The sequence below is a fragment of the Pristiophorus japonicus genome, chromosome 9 (genome assembly GCF_044704955.1).
Source record: "Pristiophorus japonicus isolate sPriJap1 chromosome 9, sPriJap1.hap1, whole genome shotgun sequence".
Classification (NCBI taxonomy): Eukaryota; Metazoa; Chordata; class Chondrichthyes; family Pristiophoridae; genus Pristiophorus; species Pristiophorus japonicus.
The window spans coordinates 24,124,134-24,143,564 of NC_091985.1; the positions used below are offsets into that span (position 1 = coordinate 24,124,134).

Genomic DNA, 19,431 nt, shown 5'->3' on the forward strand with positions numbered 1-19,431 from the left:
GCACAGAGGATATTTCCCCTCGTGGGGAATCTAGAACTAGGGGGCATAGTTTCAGAATGAGGGATCGCCTATTTAAAACAGAAATGAGGAGGAATTTCTTCTCTGAGGGTCGTGAATCTTTGGAATTCTCTTCCCCAGAGAACTATGAAGGCTGGGTCATTGAATTTATTTAAGGTGGCGATAGACAGATCTTTGAACTACAGGGGAGTCAAGGGTTATGGGGAGTGGGCAGGGAAGTGGAGTTGAGGCCAAGATCAGATCAGCCATGATCTTATTGAATGGCAGAACAGGCTCAAGGGGCCAAATGGCTATTATTTTTTTATGTTCCCTCCCTTGCCCCTGATCTTGCGTAAAGCTTGTTACATCTCTAACTTTTTCCAGTTCTGATGAAAGGTAATTGACCTGAAACGTTAACTCTGTTTCTCTTGATGCTGCCTGACCTGCTGAGTATTTCCAGCGTTTTCTGTTTTTTTTTAAACAAAAACTCACTCACAAATTAGATGAGGTGATGGGGAAATATATCTCTTTAATTTTAGACCGACAAACTAAGAAAGGGCGAATAATTTAATTCACCTGTATCCATCTTGTGATCACCGTGCAGGTTATTAATCTGCATTAATTATGAATCAACATGAAATAATCATATAAATAATGTATTTCAGGAATTGGGGTCATTAGTAGCGTCAGTTATTTTGGAGTAAGATGATCTGCGGCTGTGAAGCGCTTTGAGACCTTCGGTGGTCATGAAAGGCGCTATAGGAATGCAAGTCTTTGATATGTTGATGTGCCCAGTTTATGGTCAATTGGACTTTGTTCTCAGAATGCCTTGAAGAAAGATGGCGGCGCATCACGTGACGCTTGCTCCATTGTGACCGGAACTGTTTCGTGCGTTACGTAAATGCCGTCCCACTAACTCGGGTTCTCTTCACCAGGAGTTCCGGAAATGTTTTTATTCCCGACCGCTGAGCTGCGGCCGCCGCCGCCATTTTAGCGCAGCGGGGAACCGAAGGTTGCGGAAGCGGGAGGTGCCCGAAGGTAAAAGTGATGAATATATCGTGTTTTGTACAATGTTATGCTTGGTTCAGGAACATTTGTACAGTTAAAGTACCCAGCATCAAGATAGTGATGGTGTGCGGAGATTCTCTGTCCGTAAACATGAATCAACGCCCGAGTCCCCAAAACAAGCCCCACGTGTCCCCCATAAACTGCCTGATTTATGGGAACCAAAGGGGAATGAAACAGGTCCACACCTTTATTGTGGGAAATTAAAGCTTCTCCAGAGAGTTTCAGCCCATTCCCCGGGCCGTCCCGTGGTCTCCCTTTACAGCCCACACCTTACAGGTAATGACACTCAGTCCGTACTGTACAGGTAATGACACTCAGTCCGTACTGTACAGGTCATGACACTCAGTCCGTCCTTTACAGGTCATGACACTCAGTCCGTACTGTACAGGTAATGACACTCAGTCCGTCCTTTACAGGTCATGACACTCAGTCCGTACTGTACAGGTAATGACACTCAGTCCGTACTGTACAGGTAATGACACTCAGTCCGTACTGTACAGGTAATGACACTCAGTCCGTACTGTACAGGTAATGACACTCAGTCCGTCCTTTACAGGTCATGACACTCAGTCCGTACTGTACAGGTAATGACACTCAGTCCGTACTGTACAGGTAATGACACTCAGTCCGTACTGTACAGGTAATGACACTCAGTCCGTCCTTTACAGGTCATGACACTCAGTCCGTACTGTACAGGTAATGACACTCAGTCCGTCCTTTACAGGTAATGACACTCAGTCCGTACTTTACAGGTCATGACACTCAGTCCGTACTGTACAGGTCATGACACTCAGTCCGTCCTTTACAGGTAATGACACTCAGTCTGTACTGTACAGGTAATGACACTCAGTCCGTACTGTACAGGTAATGACACTCAGTCCGTACTGTACAGGTAATGACACTCAGTCCGCACTGTACAGGTAATGACACTCAGTCCGTACTGTACAGGTCATGACACTCAGTCCGTCCTTTACAGGTCATGACACTCAGTCCGTCCTTTACAGGTAATGACACTCAGTCCGTACTGTACAGGTAATGACACTCAGTCCGTCCTTTACAGGTAATGACACTCAGTCCGTACTGTACAGGTAATGACACTCAGTCCGTACTGTACAGGTAATGACACTCAGTCCGTACTGTACAGGTAATGACACTCAGTCCGTACTGTACAGGTAATGACACTCAGTCCGTACTGTACAGGTCATGATACTCAGTCCGTCCTTTACAGGTCATGACACTCAGTCCGTCCTTTACAGGTCATGACACTCAGTCCGTCCTTTACAGGTAATGACACTCAGTCCGTACTGTACAGGTAATGACACTCAGTCCGTACTGTACAGGTAATGACACTCAGTCCGTACTTTACAGGTAATGACACTCAGTCCGTACTGTACAGGTAATGACACTCAGTCCGTACTTTACAGGTAATGACACTCAGTCCGTACTGTACAGGTAATGACACTCAGTCCGTACTGTACAGGTAATGACACTCAGTCCGCCCTTTACAGGTAATGACACTCAGTCCGCCCTTTACAGGTAATGACACTCAGTCCGCGCTTTACAGGTAATGACACTCAGTCCGCGCTTTACAGGTAATGACACTCAGTCCGTGCTGTACAGGTAATGACACTCAGTCCGTACTGTACAGGTAATGACACTCAGTCCGCACTTTACAGGTAATGACACTCAGTCCGCGCTTTACAGGTAATGACACTCAGTCCGCGCTTTACAGGTAATGACACTCAGTCCGCGCTTTACAGGTAATGACACTCAGTCCGTCCTTTACAGGTAATGACACTCAGCCCGCACTTTTCAGGTAATGACACTCAGCCCGCACTTTACAGGTAATGACACTCAGCCCGCACTTTTCAGGTAATGACACTCAGTCCGTGCTTTACAGGTAATGACATTCAGTCCGTACTTTGCAACAACAACTTGTATTTATATGGCGCCTTTAACGTTGTAAAATGTCCCAAGGCGCTTTACATGAGTGTTATTAAACAAAAATAAATAAATTTGACACCGAGCCACATAAGAATAAATTAGGGCAGAATCCAAAAGCTTGGTCAAAGAGGTAGGTTTTAAGGAGCATCTTAAAGGAGGAAAGTGAAGTAGAGAGGGAGGGAGTTCCAGAGCTTGGGGTCTCGGCAACAGAAGACACGGCCACAAATGGCTGAGTGATTATAATTAGGTATACTGAAAAGGGCAGAATTTGAGGAGCGCAGATATCTCGTGGGGTTGTGAGGCTGAAGGAGATTACAGAGCTAGGGAGGGTGAGGCCATGGAAGGATTTGTAAACAAGGATGATCATTTTGAAATCGAGGTGTTGCTTACCGGAAGCCGATGTAAGTCAGTGAGCACAGGGGTTTGGATGAACAGGACTTGGTGCGAGTTAGGACACGGGCTGCCGAGTTTTGGATGACCTCAAGTTAAATTAGGGTAGAGTGTGGGAGGTCAGCCATGAGTACATTGGTATAGTCAAGTCTAGGGGTAACAAAGGCATGGATGAGGGTTTCAGCAGCAGATGAGCTGAGGCAAGGGCTAAGACGGGCAATGTTATGGAGGTGGAAATAGGTGGTCTTAGTTATGCCGCAGATATGTGGCGAAGGCTCTTTTCAGGGTGAAATATGACGCTTAGGTTGCGAACAGTCTGGTTCAGCCCAAGACGGATGCTATGGAGAGGGATGGAGTCAGTGGCTAGGGAACAGAGTTTGTGGCGGGGACTGAAAACTATAGCTTCGGTCTTCCCAATATTCAACTGAAGAAAGTGTTTGCTCATCCAGAACTGAATGTCGGATAAGCAGACTGACAATTTAGAGACCATGGAGGGGTCGAGAGAAGTGATGGTGAGGTCGAGCTGGGTGTCGTCAGCGTACATGTGGAAACTAACGCTGAGTTTTCAGATGATGTCGCGAAGGGGCAGCATGTAGATGAGAAATAGGAGGGGGTCAAGGATAGATCCTTGGGGACACCGGAGAACATAAGAACATAAGAAATAGGAGCAGGTGTAAGCCATTTAGCCCCTCGAGCCTGCTCTGCCATTTAATAAGATCATAGCTGATCTGATCATGGACTCAGCTCCATTTCCCCGCCCGCTCCCCATAACCCTTTATTCACTTATCGCTCAAAAATCAGTCTATCTCCACCTTAAATATATTCAATGACCCAGCCTCCACAGCTTTCGGGGCAGAGAATTCCACAGATTTACAACTCAGAGAAGAAATTCTTCCTCATCTCAGTTTTAAATGGGTAGCCCCCTAGTTTTAGTTTCCCCACGAGTGGAAATATCCTCTCTGTATCCACCTTGTCGAGCCCCCTCATTATCTTATATGTTTGGATGAGATCACCGCTCATGCTTCTGAACTCCAATGAGTATAGGCCCAACCTACTCAAACCTAGCTTCTTAAGTCAACCTCCTCATCTCCCGAATCAGCCGAGTGACCCTTCTCTGAACAGCCTCCAATGCAAGTATATCCTTCCTTAAATATGGAGACCAAAACTGTATGCAGTACTCTAGATGTGGCCTCACCAGTACCCTGTACAGTTGTAGCAGGACTTCTCTGCTTTTATACTCCATCCCCCTTGCAATAAAGACCAACATTCCATTTGCCTTCCTGATTACTTGCTCTACCTGCATACTAACCTTTTGTGTTTCATGCACAAGGACTCCCAGGTCTCTCTGTACTGCAATACTTGCAATTTTTCTCCATTTAAATTATAATTTGCTTTTCTATTTTTTCACCCAAAGTGGATTGTCATGTATCTCACATTACTGTACATAACTGTATCTTACCATGCTATACATGACTGTAACTAATTATGACCTGTAACCACTAGCATACCTTACCACCAGGGGTACACTTGCAGGAGACACTGCATACCTGTTCCACACAGGTATATAAAGACAGGTCTCAGGCAAGTGGGCATTCGAGAGCTGTGAAATAAAGGTACAGGTCCTGAGTGACCTTGACTTCAGCATGTGCCTCGTGTGAGTCTGTACTGCAGGGACAGAACTTTACATGGATAACCTCACATTTTCCCACATTATACTCGATCTCCCAAATTTTTGCCCACTCGCTTAGCCTGTCTATATCCCTTTGCAGATTTCTTGTGTCCTCCTCACAATTTGCTTTCCCATCCATCTTTGTATCATCAGCAAACTTGGTTACATTACACTCGGTCTCTTCATCCAAGTCATTAATATAGATTGTAAATAGTTGAGGACCCAGCACTGATCCCTGTGGCACCCCACTAGTTATTGTTTGCCAACTGGAAAATGACCCATTTATCCCGACTCTCTTCTGTTAGTTAGCCAATCCTCTATCCATGCTAATATATTGTCCCCAATCCCGTGAACTTTTATCTTGTGCAGTAACCTTTTGGGCCCAACATTGCCCAAGCTGTTTTTTCGGCGTACTGACCTGTAACGTGCCGACTTTGCGCGCTGGAAAGGGCGCCAAAAAAAAGGGGCCCCATCCTGGCCGCTCTTCAGAGTCCCCGGCGTGGCGTGCAGACTGAAGGGGGTGGCAGAGCAACAGGCCAACGCAGAAAGCACTGCCGGCACCTGCGTGCATGCTCAGAGAGGGCTGCGTCCATGCTCCTGCCCTCCCAGCGCGTCCTGTGGGCTGTGAGCAGGACGCACTATCTCGCCGCACCCTATCCCGCACCGGCAGGCCTGCTGAGTTCCCGGGCGAGGTAGGACTTCGGTTCTATTTTTTATTTAGTGGCTGTGCTTGAGACTTTTGATTTGGTGGGGGAGGGAGAGGAGAGTTTTGTGTGGGGGTGGGGGAGAGAAAGAGTGTTTTTGTGGGGCAGGGGGGCGGAGAGAGAAAGAGTGTTTTGTATACCAGCATCTCTCTCTCTCTGGCTACCCCCCCTCCCCACTCTGTGATATCGCGGCCACCAGCTCGCATTTCTCCGGTAGGATTTACTTCATTTTTATTAATATTTTAATTGTTTGAGCTTTTCCTTGCAAAGTTTGGTGCTTGGTTGTTGAGGTCCTCTCCAGTTCCCTTCCCTCCCCTATCCCTGCCCTATTGTCTGCCGAATGTGTACGCTGCTTTTTCTTCACTGCCCGCAAGGTTTTTCAGAGCTGGCCACATACGCTGACCTATGTCGATTTGGAGTAAGTTTTTGCTGGCTAAATGGCTAAAACTGGCGTAAGTGTCAGCGAAAAAAAATCGCACCTGACTGACTTACTCTGGAACAAATTTTTTGGGGGAAATGGCTTTTTTTAAGTTACACCAGAAAAAACAACTTACCCCCAAAAAATTGATGCAAGTCATGGCCAAAATTGGGCCCTACATGTGACTCCTTATCAAATGTCTTCTGGAAATCCAAATACACCACATCTACTGGTTCCCCCTTATCCACCCTGCTCATTACATCCTCAAAAAATTCCAGCAAATTTGTCAAATATGATTTCCCTTTCATAAAGCCATGCTGACTCAGCTTGATTGAATTATGCTTTTCCAAATGTCCTGCTTACTGCTTCCTTAATAATGGACTCCAGTATTTTCCCAACAACAGACGTTAGGCTAAGTGGTCTATAGTTTCCTGCTTTCTTTCTGCTTCCTTTTTTAAATAGGTGCGTTACATTTGCGGTTTTCCAATCTGCGGGGACCACCCCAGAATCCAGAGAATTTTGCTAGATTACAACCAACGCATCCACTAACTCTGCAGCCTCTTCTTTTAAGACCCTAGGATGTAAGCCATCAGGTCCAGGGGACTTGTCCACCTTTAGTCCCATTATTTTAACGAATACTAGTTCTTTAGTGATAGTGATTGTATTAAGTTCCTCCCTCCCTATAGCCCCTTGATTATCCACTATTGGGATGTTTTTAGTGTCTTTTACCGTGAAGACCGATACAAAATATTTGTTCAAAGTCTCTTCCATTTCCCTGTTCCCCAGTATTAATTCCCCAATCTCATCCTCTAGGGGGGCCAATATTTACTTTAGCCACTCTTTTCCTTTTTATGTACCTGTTTTTATATTTTGTGCTAGTTTACTTTCATAATCTATCTTCCCTCTATTATTTTTTTAGTCGTTCTTTGCTGGTTTTTAAAAGTTTCCCAATCCTCTGGCCTTCCACTAGTCTTGGCCACAATGTATGCCCTTGTTTTCAATTTGATACCCTCCCTTATTTCCTTAGTTAGCCACGGATGGTTATCCCTTCTCTTACAGTCTTTCCTTCTCATTGGGATATATTTTTGTTGTGAGTTATGAAATATCTTCTTAAATATCTGCCACTGCTCATCAACCGTCCCACACTTTAGTCTATTTTCCCAGTCCACTTTAGCCAACTTTGCCTTCATACCATTGTAGTCTCCTTTGTTTAAGCTTAGGACCCTGGTTTGAGAATCAGTTTTCTCACCCTCCAACTGAATTTGAAATTCAACCATGTTATGGTCAGTCATTCCTAGAGGATCCTTTACTCAGAGATAACGATGCGAGAGTGGGACGAGAAGCCATTGCACGTGATTTTCCGGCTACGATTAGATAGATAAGGATGGAACCAGGCGAGTGCAGTCCCACCCAGCTGGTTACTCTACCAGAAAACATCAAGACTGGTTCGATGAGAACAACCAGGAGATCCAGGAGCTAATAAACTGCAAATGCAAGGCATTTCTGAATTAGAAACAACTCCACAACTCGAGTGAAAGAAAGCAGACCGACAGACAACTGAAGGCCGAAGTCCAACGAAAAACCCGTAACCTAAAGAAGAAACAGTGAGTCGAAAAAGTGCAGGCGATCCAGCATCTAGCCGACAGTCACGACGTGCATGGATTTTTTAGTGCAGTCAGGTCCACCTGCGGCCCAAGCACTCAAGGTCCTATTCCACTGAGAGCCAAGAACAGAGAGGCATTCTGTGCTCTCTGGAAGGAGCACTTCGAGGATCTTCTCAACCAAGACTCTGTCTTTGCCGTGAGTGTCCTTGACTCCATCCCACAGCATGCCACCAGTCACCACCTCGGCACAATCCCAGCCCGGCATGAGATTGAAAAGGCCATCCGACAACTGAAAAACAACAAAGCCTCATGAGCAGATGGAATCCCTGCCGAAGTACTGAAGCATGGCGGAGAAGTACTTTTGGCGCAAATCCATGACCTCATCTCTCGGATCTGAAGGATGGAGAGCATGCCAGGGGACCTCAGAAATGCTGTAACTGTGACCATCTTCAAGAAAGGGGACAAATCCGATTGCGGTAATTACAGAGGTGTTTCCCTGCTGACAGCCGCAGGGAAAATCATTGCAGAAATCCTCAACCGTCTCCTCCCAGTAGCTGAAGAGCTCCTCCCAGAGTCGCAATGCGGATTCCGCCCACTAAGGGGCACAACAGACATGATCACCGCACGACAAATCCAAGAAATATATAGGGAGCAGCATCAACCTCTGTACATGGCCATCTTTGACCTCACAAAGGTTGACACTGTCAACCGTGAGGGATTATGGAGCATGCTTCTCAAATTCAGCAGTCCTCAAAAATTTGTCACCATCCTCCGCCTGCTTCACGATGACATGCAAGCCGTGATTCTAATCAACAGATTCACCACAGACCCAATTCACATATGGACCGGGGTCAAGCAAGGCTGTGTCATCGCACCAACGCTCTTCTCAATCTTCCTTGCTGCAATGCTCCATCTCGCCCTCAGTAAGCTCCCCGCTGGAGCGGAGCTAATCTACAGAACAAACGGGAAACTGTTCAACCTCTGTTGCCTCCAGTCCAGATCCAAGGTCGTCCCATTCTCTGTTATTGAATTACAGTACGCAGATGACGCTTGCGCTTCCGCACACTCTGAGGTCGAACTCCAAACTATCGTCAACACCTTCGCTGAAGCGTACGAGAGCATGGGCCTTGCACTGAACATCCGTAAGATAAAGGTCCTCTACCAACCTGCCCCCACCACACAGTACTGTCCCCGATTATCAAAATCCACGACGAGGCCTTGGACAACGTGGACCATTTTACATACCTCGGGAGCCTACTTTCAATAAGGACCTCAAACCCGGCACCAAGCTCATGGTCTACAGAGCAGTACCTGTGCTCCTATATGCTTCAGAGACTTGGACTATCTACTTCAGGCACCTCAAAACACTGGAGAAGTACGACCAACGTTGTCTCCGCCAGATCCTGCAAATCCATCGGCAGGATAGACGCACCATCAGTGTTCTCACTCAGGCCAACATTCCCAGCATCGAAGCATTGACCACGCTCGATCAGCTCCGCTGGACAGGCCATATCGTCCGCATGCCCGATACGAGACTCCCAAAACAAGCGCTCTACTCCGAGCTCCAACAAGACAAGCGAGCCCCAGGTGGGCAGAGGAAACATTCAAGGACGCACTCAAAGTGCAAATCCCTGGCCCAAGACCGCTCAAAGTGGAGGGGAAGCATCCGGGAAGGCGCCGAACACCTCAAGTCTCTTCGGGAGCAAACAGAAGCCAAGCGCAAACAGCGGAAGGAGCGCACGGCAACCCGAGCACCCCACCCATCCATCCGCCCCTTCAACCACCGTCTGCCCCACCTGTGACCGATACTATAGGTCCCACATTGGACTCATCAGTCACCTGAGAACTTATTTAAGTCATCCTCGACTCCAAGGGACTGCCTAAGAAAATAATCCAGAGGCCTGGACTAATGATCTGGAGACATGAGTTCAAATCCCACCACGGCAGCTGGGGAATTTAAATTCAGTTAATTAAATAAATCTGGAATAAATGTTTTAAAAGTTAGTAATGGTGACCATAAAACTACTGGATTGTATTAAAAACCCATCTGGTTCACCCACCTGCCATCCTTACCAGGTCTGGCCAATATGTGACTCCAGGCCCACAGCAATGTGGTTGACTCTTAACTGCCCTCTGAAATGATGGCTCACCACCCCCTTCCGATGGGCAATAAATGCTGGCTTTGTCAATGACATCCACATCCTATGAATGAAGAGAAAATGAAACGGGATGCAAGACTTATAATTGAAACTAAAGCAATGTTTGACTATTGGGTCTTAAGTTGCTATGAAAAACAGTTCACATATTCAAAAGAAAAGGATCTGGTGGATTAGCAGATAAAATGTAAGTATCATCCTGTACGTGTACCGTTTATCTATTGAACTTTCCATTTTCTCGCGATAATGTTTTCCCTTTTCCTCTGCTGAATTAAAAAACATAATTCTTCCCTTCTTTGAGTACAGCAATCAAGGGCCACATCCAACCAGCTCCCCGAGCCCTGCAAAGCTGCCCCACAACTCCCTGTTACAGGCATGTGACTGGCTTGGATGGGACTTGTCCGATCATCCTTGTTCCTCCGTCCCTATGCTGAAGTGGGGAGCACAGTCCCCAAGTGAGAATAGCCAAGTTTGGGAATCGCGGAGAGGGAAGGTGCTTCAGGAATGGCGGAGGGAAGTGGGAAGTAGATGAGGCAGAAAAGAGTTATATTTAAAAGAAAATCATTGCATTGTGAAAATTTGGTTTGTGCCATTGGAGTCCAGGAGGTATTTTAATAATATTGTGTACAGTCCCCCTCCTCCTGGATTGATCCTGTAGCTGATGTGGTGGTACATATAGGTACCAACGATATAGGTAAAAAACGGGATGCGGTCCTACAAGCTGAGTTTAGGGAGCTAGGAATTAATTTTAAAAGTAGGACTTCAAAGGTAGTAATCTCAGGATTGCTATCAGTGCCACGTGCTAGTCAGATTAGGAATCGCAGGATAGCTCAGATGAATACGTGGCTTGAGGAGTGGTGCAGGAGGGAGGGATTCAAATTCCTGGGACATTGGAACCAGTTCTGGGAGAGTTGGGACCAGTACAAACCGGACGGTCTGCACCTGGGCAGGATCGGAACCAATGTCCTAGGGGGAGTGTTTGCTAGTGCTGTTGGGGAGGGGCTAAACTAATATGGCAGGGGGATGGGAACCTATGCAGGGAGACAGAGGGAAGTAAAATGGGGGCAGAAGCAAAAGATAGAAAGAAGAAAAGTAAAAGTGGAGGGCAGAGAAAACCCAAGGCAAAAATCAAAAAGGGCCACATTACAGCAAAATTCTAAAGGGACAAAGTGTGTTAAAAAGACAAGCCTGAAGGCTCTGTGCCTCAATGCGATGAGTATTCGTAATAAGGTGGATGAATTAACTGCGCAGGCAGCTATTAACAATTATGATATAATTGGGATTACAGAGACATGGCTCCAGGATGACCAAGGCTGGGAACTCAAAATCCAGGGGTATTCAACATTCAGGAAGGATAGATAGAAAGGAAAAGGAGGTGGGGTAGCGTTGCTGGTTAAAGAGGAAATTAACGCAATAGTAAGGCGGGATATTAGCTTGGATGATGTGGAATCTGTATGGGTAGAGCTGCGGAATACCAAAGGGCAGAAAACGCTAGTGGGAGTTGTGTACAGACCACCAAACAGTAGAAGTGAGGTTGGGGACAGCATCAAACAAGAAATTAAGGATGCATGAAATAAAGATACAGCAGTTATCATGGGCGACTTTAATCTACATATAGATTGGGCTAACCCAACTGGTAGCAATACGTGGAGGAGGATTTCCTGGAGTGTATTAGGGATGGTTTTCTGGACCAATTTGTCGAGGAACCAACTAGACGGTTGGCCATCCTAGACTGGGTGATGTGTATTGAGAAAGGATTAATTAGCAATCTTGTTGTGCGAGGCCCCTTGGGGAAGAGTGACCATAATATGGTAGAATTCTTTATTAAGATGGAGAGTGACACAGTTAATTCAGAGACTAGGGTCCTGAACTTATAAAAGAAAGGTAACTTCAATGGTATCAGATGTGAATTAGCTAGAATAGACTGGCGAATGATACTTAAAGGGTGATGGTGGATAGGCAATGGCAAACATTTAAAGATCGCATGGATGAACTTCAACAATTGTACATCCCTGTCTGGAGTAAAAATAAAACGGGGAAGGTGGCTCAACTGGCTAACAAGGGAAATTAGGGATAGTGTTAAATCCAAGGCAGAGGCATATAAATTAGCCAGAAAAAGCAGCAAACCTGAGATCTGGGAGAAATTTAGAATTCAGCAGAGGAGGGGGAAAATAGAGTATGAGAGGAAGCTTGCTGGGAACATAAAAACTGACTGCAAAAGCTTCCATAGATATGTGAAGAGAAAAAGATTAGTAAAGACAAACATAGGTGACTTGCAGTCAGAATCAGGTGAATTTATAATGGGGAACAAAGAAATGGCAGACTAATTGAACAAATACTTTGGTTCACTCTTCAAGAAGGAAGACACATATAACCTTCCGGAAATACTAGGGGTCCGAGGGTCTAGCGAGAAGGAGGAACTGAAGGAAATCCAATTGTGTTAGGGAAATTGTTCGGATTGAAGGCCAATAAATCCCCGGGGCCTGATAGTCTGCATCCCAGAGTACTTAAGGAAGTGGCCCTAGAAATAGTGGATGCATTGGTGATCATTTTCCAACAGTCTATCGACTCTGGATCAGTTCCTATGGACTGGAGGGTAGCTAATGTAACATCACTTTTTTAAAAAAAAACAGAGGGAAAGAGAAAACTGGTAATTATAGACCGGTTAGCCTGACATCAGTAGTGGGGAAAATGTTGGAATCAATTATTAAAGATGAAATAGCAGCGCATTTGGAAAGCAGTGACAGGATCGGTCCAAGTCAGCATGGATTTATGAAAGGGAAATCATGCTTGACAAATCTTCTGGAATTTTTTGAGGATGTAACTAGTAGAGTGGACAAGGGAGAACCAGTGGGTGTGGTATTTGGACTTTCAAAAGGCTTTTGACAACGTCCCACACAAAATTAAAGCACATGGTATTGGGGGTAATGTACTGACGTGGATAGAGAACTGGTGGGCAGAGAGTAGGGATAATCGGGTTCTTCTCAGAATGGCAGGCAGTGATTAGTGGGGTGTCGCATGGCTCAGTGCTGAGACCCCAGCTATTTACAATATACATCAATGATTTTAGATGAAGGAATTGAGTGTAATATCTCCAAGTTTGCAGATGACACTAAGCTGGGTGGCGGTGTGAGCTGTGAGGAGATGCTAAGAGGTTGCAGGGTGACTTGGACAGGTTAAATGAGTGGGCAAATGCATGGCAGATGCAGTATAATGTGAATAAATGTGAAGTTATCCACTTTGGTGGCAAAAACATGAAGGCAGAATATTATCTGAATGGCGGCAGATTAGGAAAAGGGGAGGTGCAATGAGACCTGGGTGTCATGGTACATCAGTCATTGAAAGTTGGCATGCAGGTACAGCACGCGGTGAAGAAGGCAAATGGCATGTTGGCCTTCATAGTTAGGGGATTTGAGTTTAGGAGCAGGGAGCTCTTAATGCAGTTGTACAGGGCTTTACTAAGGCCTCACCTGGAATATTATGTTCAGTTTTGGTCTCCTAATCTGAGGAAGGACGTTCTTGCTATTGAGGGAGTGCAGCAAAGGTTCACCAGACTGATTCCTGGGATGGCAGGACTGACATATGAGGAGACACTGGATTGACTGGGCCTGTATTCACTGAGGTTAGAAGAATGAGAGGGGATCTCATAGAAACATATAAAATTCTGATGGGACTGGACAGGTTAGATGCAGGAAGAATATTCCCAATGTTGTGGAAGTCCAGAACCAGGGGACACAGTCTAAGGATAAGGGGTAAGCCATTTAGGACTGAGATGAGGAGAAACTTCTTCACTCAGAGTTGTTAACCTGTGGAATTCTCTACCGCAGAGAGTTGTTGAGGCCAGTTCGTTGGATATATTCAAGAGGGAGTTAGATATGGCCCTGAAGGCTAAAGGGATCAAGGGGTATGGAGAGAAAGCAGGAAAGGGGTGCTGAGGGAATGATCAGCCATGATCTTATTGAATGGTGGTGCAGGCTCGAAGAGCCGAATAGCCTACTCCTGCACCTATTTTCTATGTTTCTATGTGCGTGTAGCTGTACCTGGTATCTGTCTGCACATCTATAAAGGCGCTCAGAGACACTGAGGCAGATTTTCCTGTATATCTACATTGATCTCCATATAAATTACAATTTCTCAGGCAGAATGAATGCTCCAACAGCAGAGGAGAGGAAGACCTGTTGGGGAGCGAGGGATAGGTACTGGCAGTGTCTGGATGAGAGTGAGAAGGATACTTCGGAATGTCAGAAGTATAGAACACTATTTGAAGGCAGCTGCCCACAGCAATGGGTGAGTAACAAAATTAAGGTGGTGGTGACCTTTTAAACAACATCACAAGATACTTAAAGACGAGGTTGGCCATCCAGCCCATTTTAATACATCGTCTAGAACAACCCTACACTATCTTCACCCCAGTACTTCTACATCTAGATGGATCTTAAACAATTGTGGTATTCATGGCTCCACCACTCTGCCTCGCGGGCTATTCTTAGCACAGGGGGATAAATCTTAAATCACAAGATCCGTTAGCAACTTGGGATATATACAAATTGACGGGAACATAGATTTATACATGAGCCCAAGGCACCATGCTGCACACCTATCCAGTCCATTCTGACTAAAGCTTGGACAAGCCTGCCCGAAAAGACCCATTTTATTCGATGTAATTAAATAGTCATTGTAAAAACAAAATGCTGGAAGTGTACAGCAGCAAGAGAAAAGGCAGGTTAATATTTTGGGTGGAGGCACTTTGTCAGAAATGTCTGCAGTATTTTCTGTTTTTACTTCAAATTTAAGAACATAAGAAAGAGGAGCTCGAGCCTGCTCCGCCATTCAATAAGATCAAGGTTGATCTGATCATGGACTCAGCTCCACTTCCCTGCCCGTTCCCCATAACCCTTCACTCCCTTAATCGCTCAAAAATCTGTCTATCTCCACCTTAAATATATTCAATGACCCAGCCTCCACAACTCTCTGAGGCAGAGAATTCCACAGATTCACGACCCTCAGAGAAGAAATTCCTCCTCATCTCGGTTTTAAATGGGCGACCCCTTATTCTGAAACTATGTCCACTAGTTCTAGATTCCTTCACGAGGGGAAACATCCTCTCTGCATCTATCTTGTTGAGCCCCCTTTAGTATCTTTATATGTTTCAATAAGGTCACTGCTCATTCTTCTAAACTCCAATGAGTATAGGCCCAACCTCCTCAACCTTTATTCATAAGTCAACCCCTTCATCTCAGGAATCAACCGAGTGAACCTTCTCTGAACTTTCTGCAATGCAAGTATATCCTTCCTTAAATAAGGAGACCAAAACTACACACAATACTCTAGGTGTGGTCACCAATACCCTGTACAGTTGTAGCAGGACTTCCCTGCTTTTATACTCTATCCCCCTTGCAATAAAGGCCAACATTCCATTTGCCTTCCTGATTACTTGCTGTACCTGCATACTAACTTTTTGTGTTTCATACACAAGGATCCCCAGGTCCCTCTGTACTGCAGTATTTTGTAATCTCTATTTAAATAATAATTTGCTTTTTTATTTTTCCTGCCAAATTGAATAACCTCACACTTTCCCACATTATACTCCATCTGCCAAATTTTTGCCCATTCACTTAGCCTGTCTACATCCCTTTGCAGATTCTTTGTGTCCTCCTCACAACTTACTTTCCCACCTATCTTTGTATCATCAGCAAACTTGGCTACATCACACGCAGTTCTTCTCCAAGTCATTAATATAGATTGTAAATAGTTGAGGCCCCAGCACCGATCCCTGCGGCACCCCCTAGTTACTGTTTGCCAACCGGAAAATGACTCATTTATCCCGACTCTCTGTTTTCTATTAGTTAGCCAATCCATGCTAATATATTACCCCCAACCCCATTTTTCGGTCAGATATTTGGAGGTAAATTCAGTATTTAACGGAATTATTCTGGTACATACGAATCATGGTACTGTTATTATTGAAAGCACAACCCCATTTGCTGCAACACTTTGGGAAAATTAAATTCTCTTGTTAAAAGTTGTCAGCCAGCAGGTGGTGCTGTGATGCCAGAGCTTTCACAAACAGGCAAGGATTGGGGCCTGTTCAATCAGTTGAGGGTCTGGGCCATCACAGTTGAGGAGACTGTGTTTCATCCCCTCTGTCCAGGGCCGGGGTAGGTTAGGAGAGAGAAGAGCAGGAACTTTGGAAAAGGGGGCATCTCTACTGCTTTCCAGCAGCGACAGACCCATTCCACTCACAATAGTGGAGGTGCTGAAGCCAGCTGGACCAAAGATGAGGCAAATCATTTGCAAAGCATAAAAAGAAAGTGGAAAGAAAATAAAATCAACCAGCGAAGATTGAAATAGCGTCCCGTGCGCTCCATAATAAAGTAAATCTTCTGGGACAGTAGAGAGGATCGGTTGTAGCAGGAGTGTGATAGTTACACAAGTGGGCTCACCACATGAATAGCAATGACTAAACCAGCAGTGTGCTATTCATCGCTGGGTTGCAGCAGTGGGTCATGGCAGTAATGGCAGGGAGTCCTGTTCCTGCGGCAGAAGATGTGAGTAACATCAGCACTGATAATATCAAATATAAAAGAATAAAATACTATTATTATTTAACATCCGAACTGCTTTTCCATTGCCATTGGGTAGGTTATAACTGACTCTGCTCTTTACTCACCAGATAAAGTATTTTGACAAAAGAAGAGACTTTTTGAAATACAAGGCGAAAATGGAAGGTGGGGGATTTCAACCGCAGGAGCACGGCAGCAAAATCTAACCCCCCCGTCAGTGGGGGTGACACTCGGGCAGTCAGCTCTCGGGAACAGGTGGCTGTCGATGTCCAGCCACGACCGACTGCACACCGCAGTGGAAATGATTGTGTCAGACATTATTGGCAGTTCCTGAGAACGGTGGTGGTCGAGAGATCGGCTGCATGGTGGTGGTGAATGATCCCTGAAATTAGCAATTGCACCCTGTTTCAGCAATGGTCAGCCATCAGTAGATTCACCAGTCGTGCACGGCCATGCCTTGGAGAAGGACAGTTACGATGATCTACACAGTCACCGCTCCGGGCTTAAGCCTTTCACTGTTTGGTATTTGTAGTGAAGTCGTAAACGTGTTTTATAACAAACACATTTACAATTTCATTACAGAGGGCAAACCGAAGATATTGTGCCCCTGAAGGGAACACTGTTGCACTGGATTCTGGGTAGAATGATACGACGACCATTTTCTTGCTGTTGCTTTGTGCCGTTATCGGTGTTGCCGGTTTATGTAGCACGCTGGTTGCAGTGTGATGTGGAAAAAGTTGCACCTAAAACTAATACACTTTGATGCTGCCTGACCTACTTAATTTATTGCCTCACATTTCTTCCACCACCAGTGACTGAGCTGTGACCACCCGTGTGTTGACCTACTTCAAAATGCTCTCTCCAGATACAACCCAGGTTTGGAAGGGCAGAAGCTATAATTTATACTGATCGGCAGCAACGGCACAAAGTTTCAAATTGTCCCACTACATTGAGAGGGACGTGCTGAATGTCCTTTTGTAGTTACTTGACTATTCATAATGCGCTTGACACAAAATCCGAGTGACATCACTGTATAAATTGTTTCAAAAATCATACTCAACACTTTGAAAATGAAATTAATTTTGTGAGAGAATTTTCAAAAAAATAGCGCAACATCAGAAGGCTAACTGGTCAGGGGTCATGTCTCCGTGTCCGATTGCAGCACAGAGATAGTGCTCCCTCTGCTGGCGATCATCATCATATCATCATCATAGGCAGTCCCTCGGAATCGAGGAAGACTTGCTTCCACTCTAAAAATGAGTCCTTGGATGGCTGAACAGTCCAGAACGAGAACCACAGTCCATGTCACAGGTGGGACAGATAGTCGTTGAGGGAAGGGGTGGGTGGGACTGGTTTACCGCACGCTCTTTCCACTGCCTGCACTTGATTTCTGCATGCTCTCGGCGACGAGACGCGAGGTGCTCAGATGCACTTCCTCCACTTAGGGCGGTCTTTGGCCAGGGACTCCCAGGTGTCGGTGGGGATGTTGCACTTTATCAGGGAGGCTTTGAGGGTGTCCTTGTAATGTTTCCTCTGCCCATCTTTGGCTCGCTTGCCGTGAAGGAGTTCCGAGGAGAGCATTTGCTTTGGGAGCCTCGTGTCTGGCATGCGAACGATGTAGCCTGGCCAGCGGAGCTGATCAAGTGTGGTCAGTGCTTCAATGCTGGGGATGTTGGCCTGATCGAGGATGCTGATGTTGGTGTGTCTGTCCTCCCAGGGGATTTGTAGGATCTTGCGGAGACATCATTGGTGCTATTTCTTCAGCGACTTGAGGTGTCTACTGTACCTGGTCCATGTCGCTCAGCCATACAGGAGGGCGGGTATTACTACAGCCCTGTAGACCACGAGCTTGGTAGCAGTTTTGAGGACCTGGTTGTCAAAACACTCTTTTCCTCAGGTGGCCGAAGGCTGCACTGGCGCACTGGAGACGGTGTTGAATCTTGTCGTCAATGTCTGCTCTTGTTGATAAGAGGCTCCCGAAGTATAGGAAATAATCCATGTTGTCCAGGGCCATGCCGTGGATCTTGATAAGTTGGGGGGGGGAGGTGGGGGAGTGTTGTGCGGCAAGGACAGGTTGGTGGAGGACCTTTGTCTTACGGATGTTTAACGTAAGGCCCATGCTTTCGTATGCCTCAGTAAATACGTCGACTATGACTTGGAGTTCAGCCTCTGTATATGCGCAGACGCAGGCGTCGTCCGCGTACTGTAGCTCAACGACAGAGGTTGGAGTGGTCTTGGACCTGGCCTGGAGTCGACAAAGGTTGAACAGGTTCCCACTGGTTCTGTAGTTTAGTTCCACTCCAGCGGGGAGCTTGTTGAGTGAGGTGGAGCATGGCGGCGAGGTAGATTGAGAAGAGGGTTGGGGCGATGACTGACAAACCAGTGTAACATCAGCTGGATTTCTCAACCACTACAGGAGTTGGTGCAGAACTGGCCCTAATCACAATTAAACTATTAAAATGAATTTATTTTAATTTTAAATAGGTCCAGTTTTCCCTTTAGCTGCACACATTATTTTAAAAACATCCGAATCCCCCCAAAATTGTTTTTGATGAAATCTTGATTTCACAATTTGTCACTTCAAATAGCCTTCGTTTAATTTTTATATCTAAGCACAAAATATTCAGCTGGCATATAGGTTTGGAGATATATGTATATTTAATAATTAACGGTTAACATATGGAGAAATTGAATTAAACCAGTATATGTTGAGTCTTTCTACAATAAAAGTGATTTCTAAAGCTGCCGAGGATCAGACAGCTGGTAGTAGCTAGATGGAGCTCGGCCTTGACAGAAACAAGGGCCATAACGGATTCAATACCATCACTAGTTTAGTTAGCATATTGGTGCTAATGTACTATAGAGGCAAAAGATGCATGTAAGCCAACACATTTCAGTGTTGTGTGATTATCTTTAAA

The 19,431-nt window shown here is 45.6% G+C and overlaps 1 protein-coding gene across 4 annotated transcripts; it reads left to right on the forward strand.

Moving 5' to 3' along the window:
* The first annotated feature begins 950 nt into the window (after positions 1-950).
* coa6 (cytochrome c oxidase assembly factor 6) lies at positions 951-17,568 on the forward strand. 4 transcript variants are annotated; one of them, XM_070889179.1, is made up of 3 exons: positions 951-1,035; positions 14,089-14,237; positions 16,624-17,568. In XM_070889179.1, exons 2-3 carry the CDS (start codon positions 14,094-14,096, stop codon positions 16,717-16,719), a joined length of 240 nt encoding a protein of 79 aa, XP_070745280.1. In that variant the 5' UTR covers positions 951-1,035; positions 14,089-14,093; the 3' UTR covers positions 16,720-17,568. The 4 variants fall into 4 exon arrangements, with proteins under 4 accessions (XP_070745280.1, XP_070745278.1, XP_070745279.1 ...); XM_070889177.1 differs by lacking the exon at positions 951-1,035 and adding an exon at positions 2,434-2,489; XM_070889178.1 differs by lacking the exon at positions 951-1,035 and adding an exon at positions 2,922-2,965.
* The last annotated feature ends 1,863 nt before the right edge of the window (positions 17,569-19,431 follow it).

What these genes read in the sequence shown, in the direction of transcription:
- coa6 (XM_070889177.1), top strand. Translation starts at nt 2,465, where the DNA reads ATGACACTCAGTCCGTACTTTACAG. An exon ending in ACTCAGTCCGTACTTTACAG is followed by an intron (nt 2,490 to 14,088) that starts GTAATGACACTC and finishes ACAATTTCTCAG; the next exon opens with GCAGAATGAATGCTCCAACA. An exon ending in GCAGCTGCCCACAGCAATGG is followed by an intron (nt 14,238 to 16,623) that starts GTGAGTAACAAA and finishes TTTACTCACCAG; the next exon opens with ATAAAGTATTTTGACAAAAG.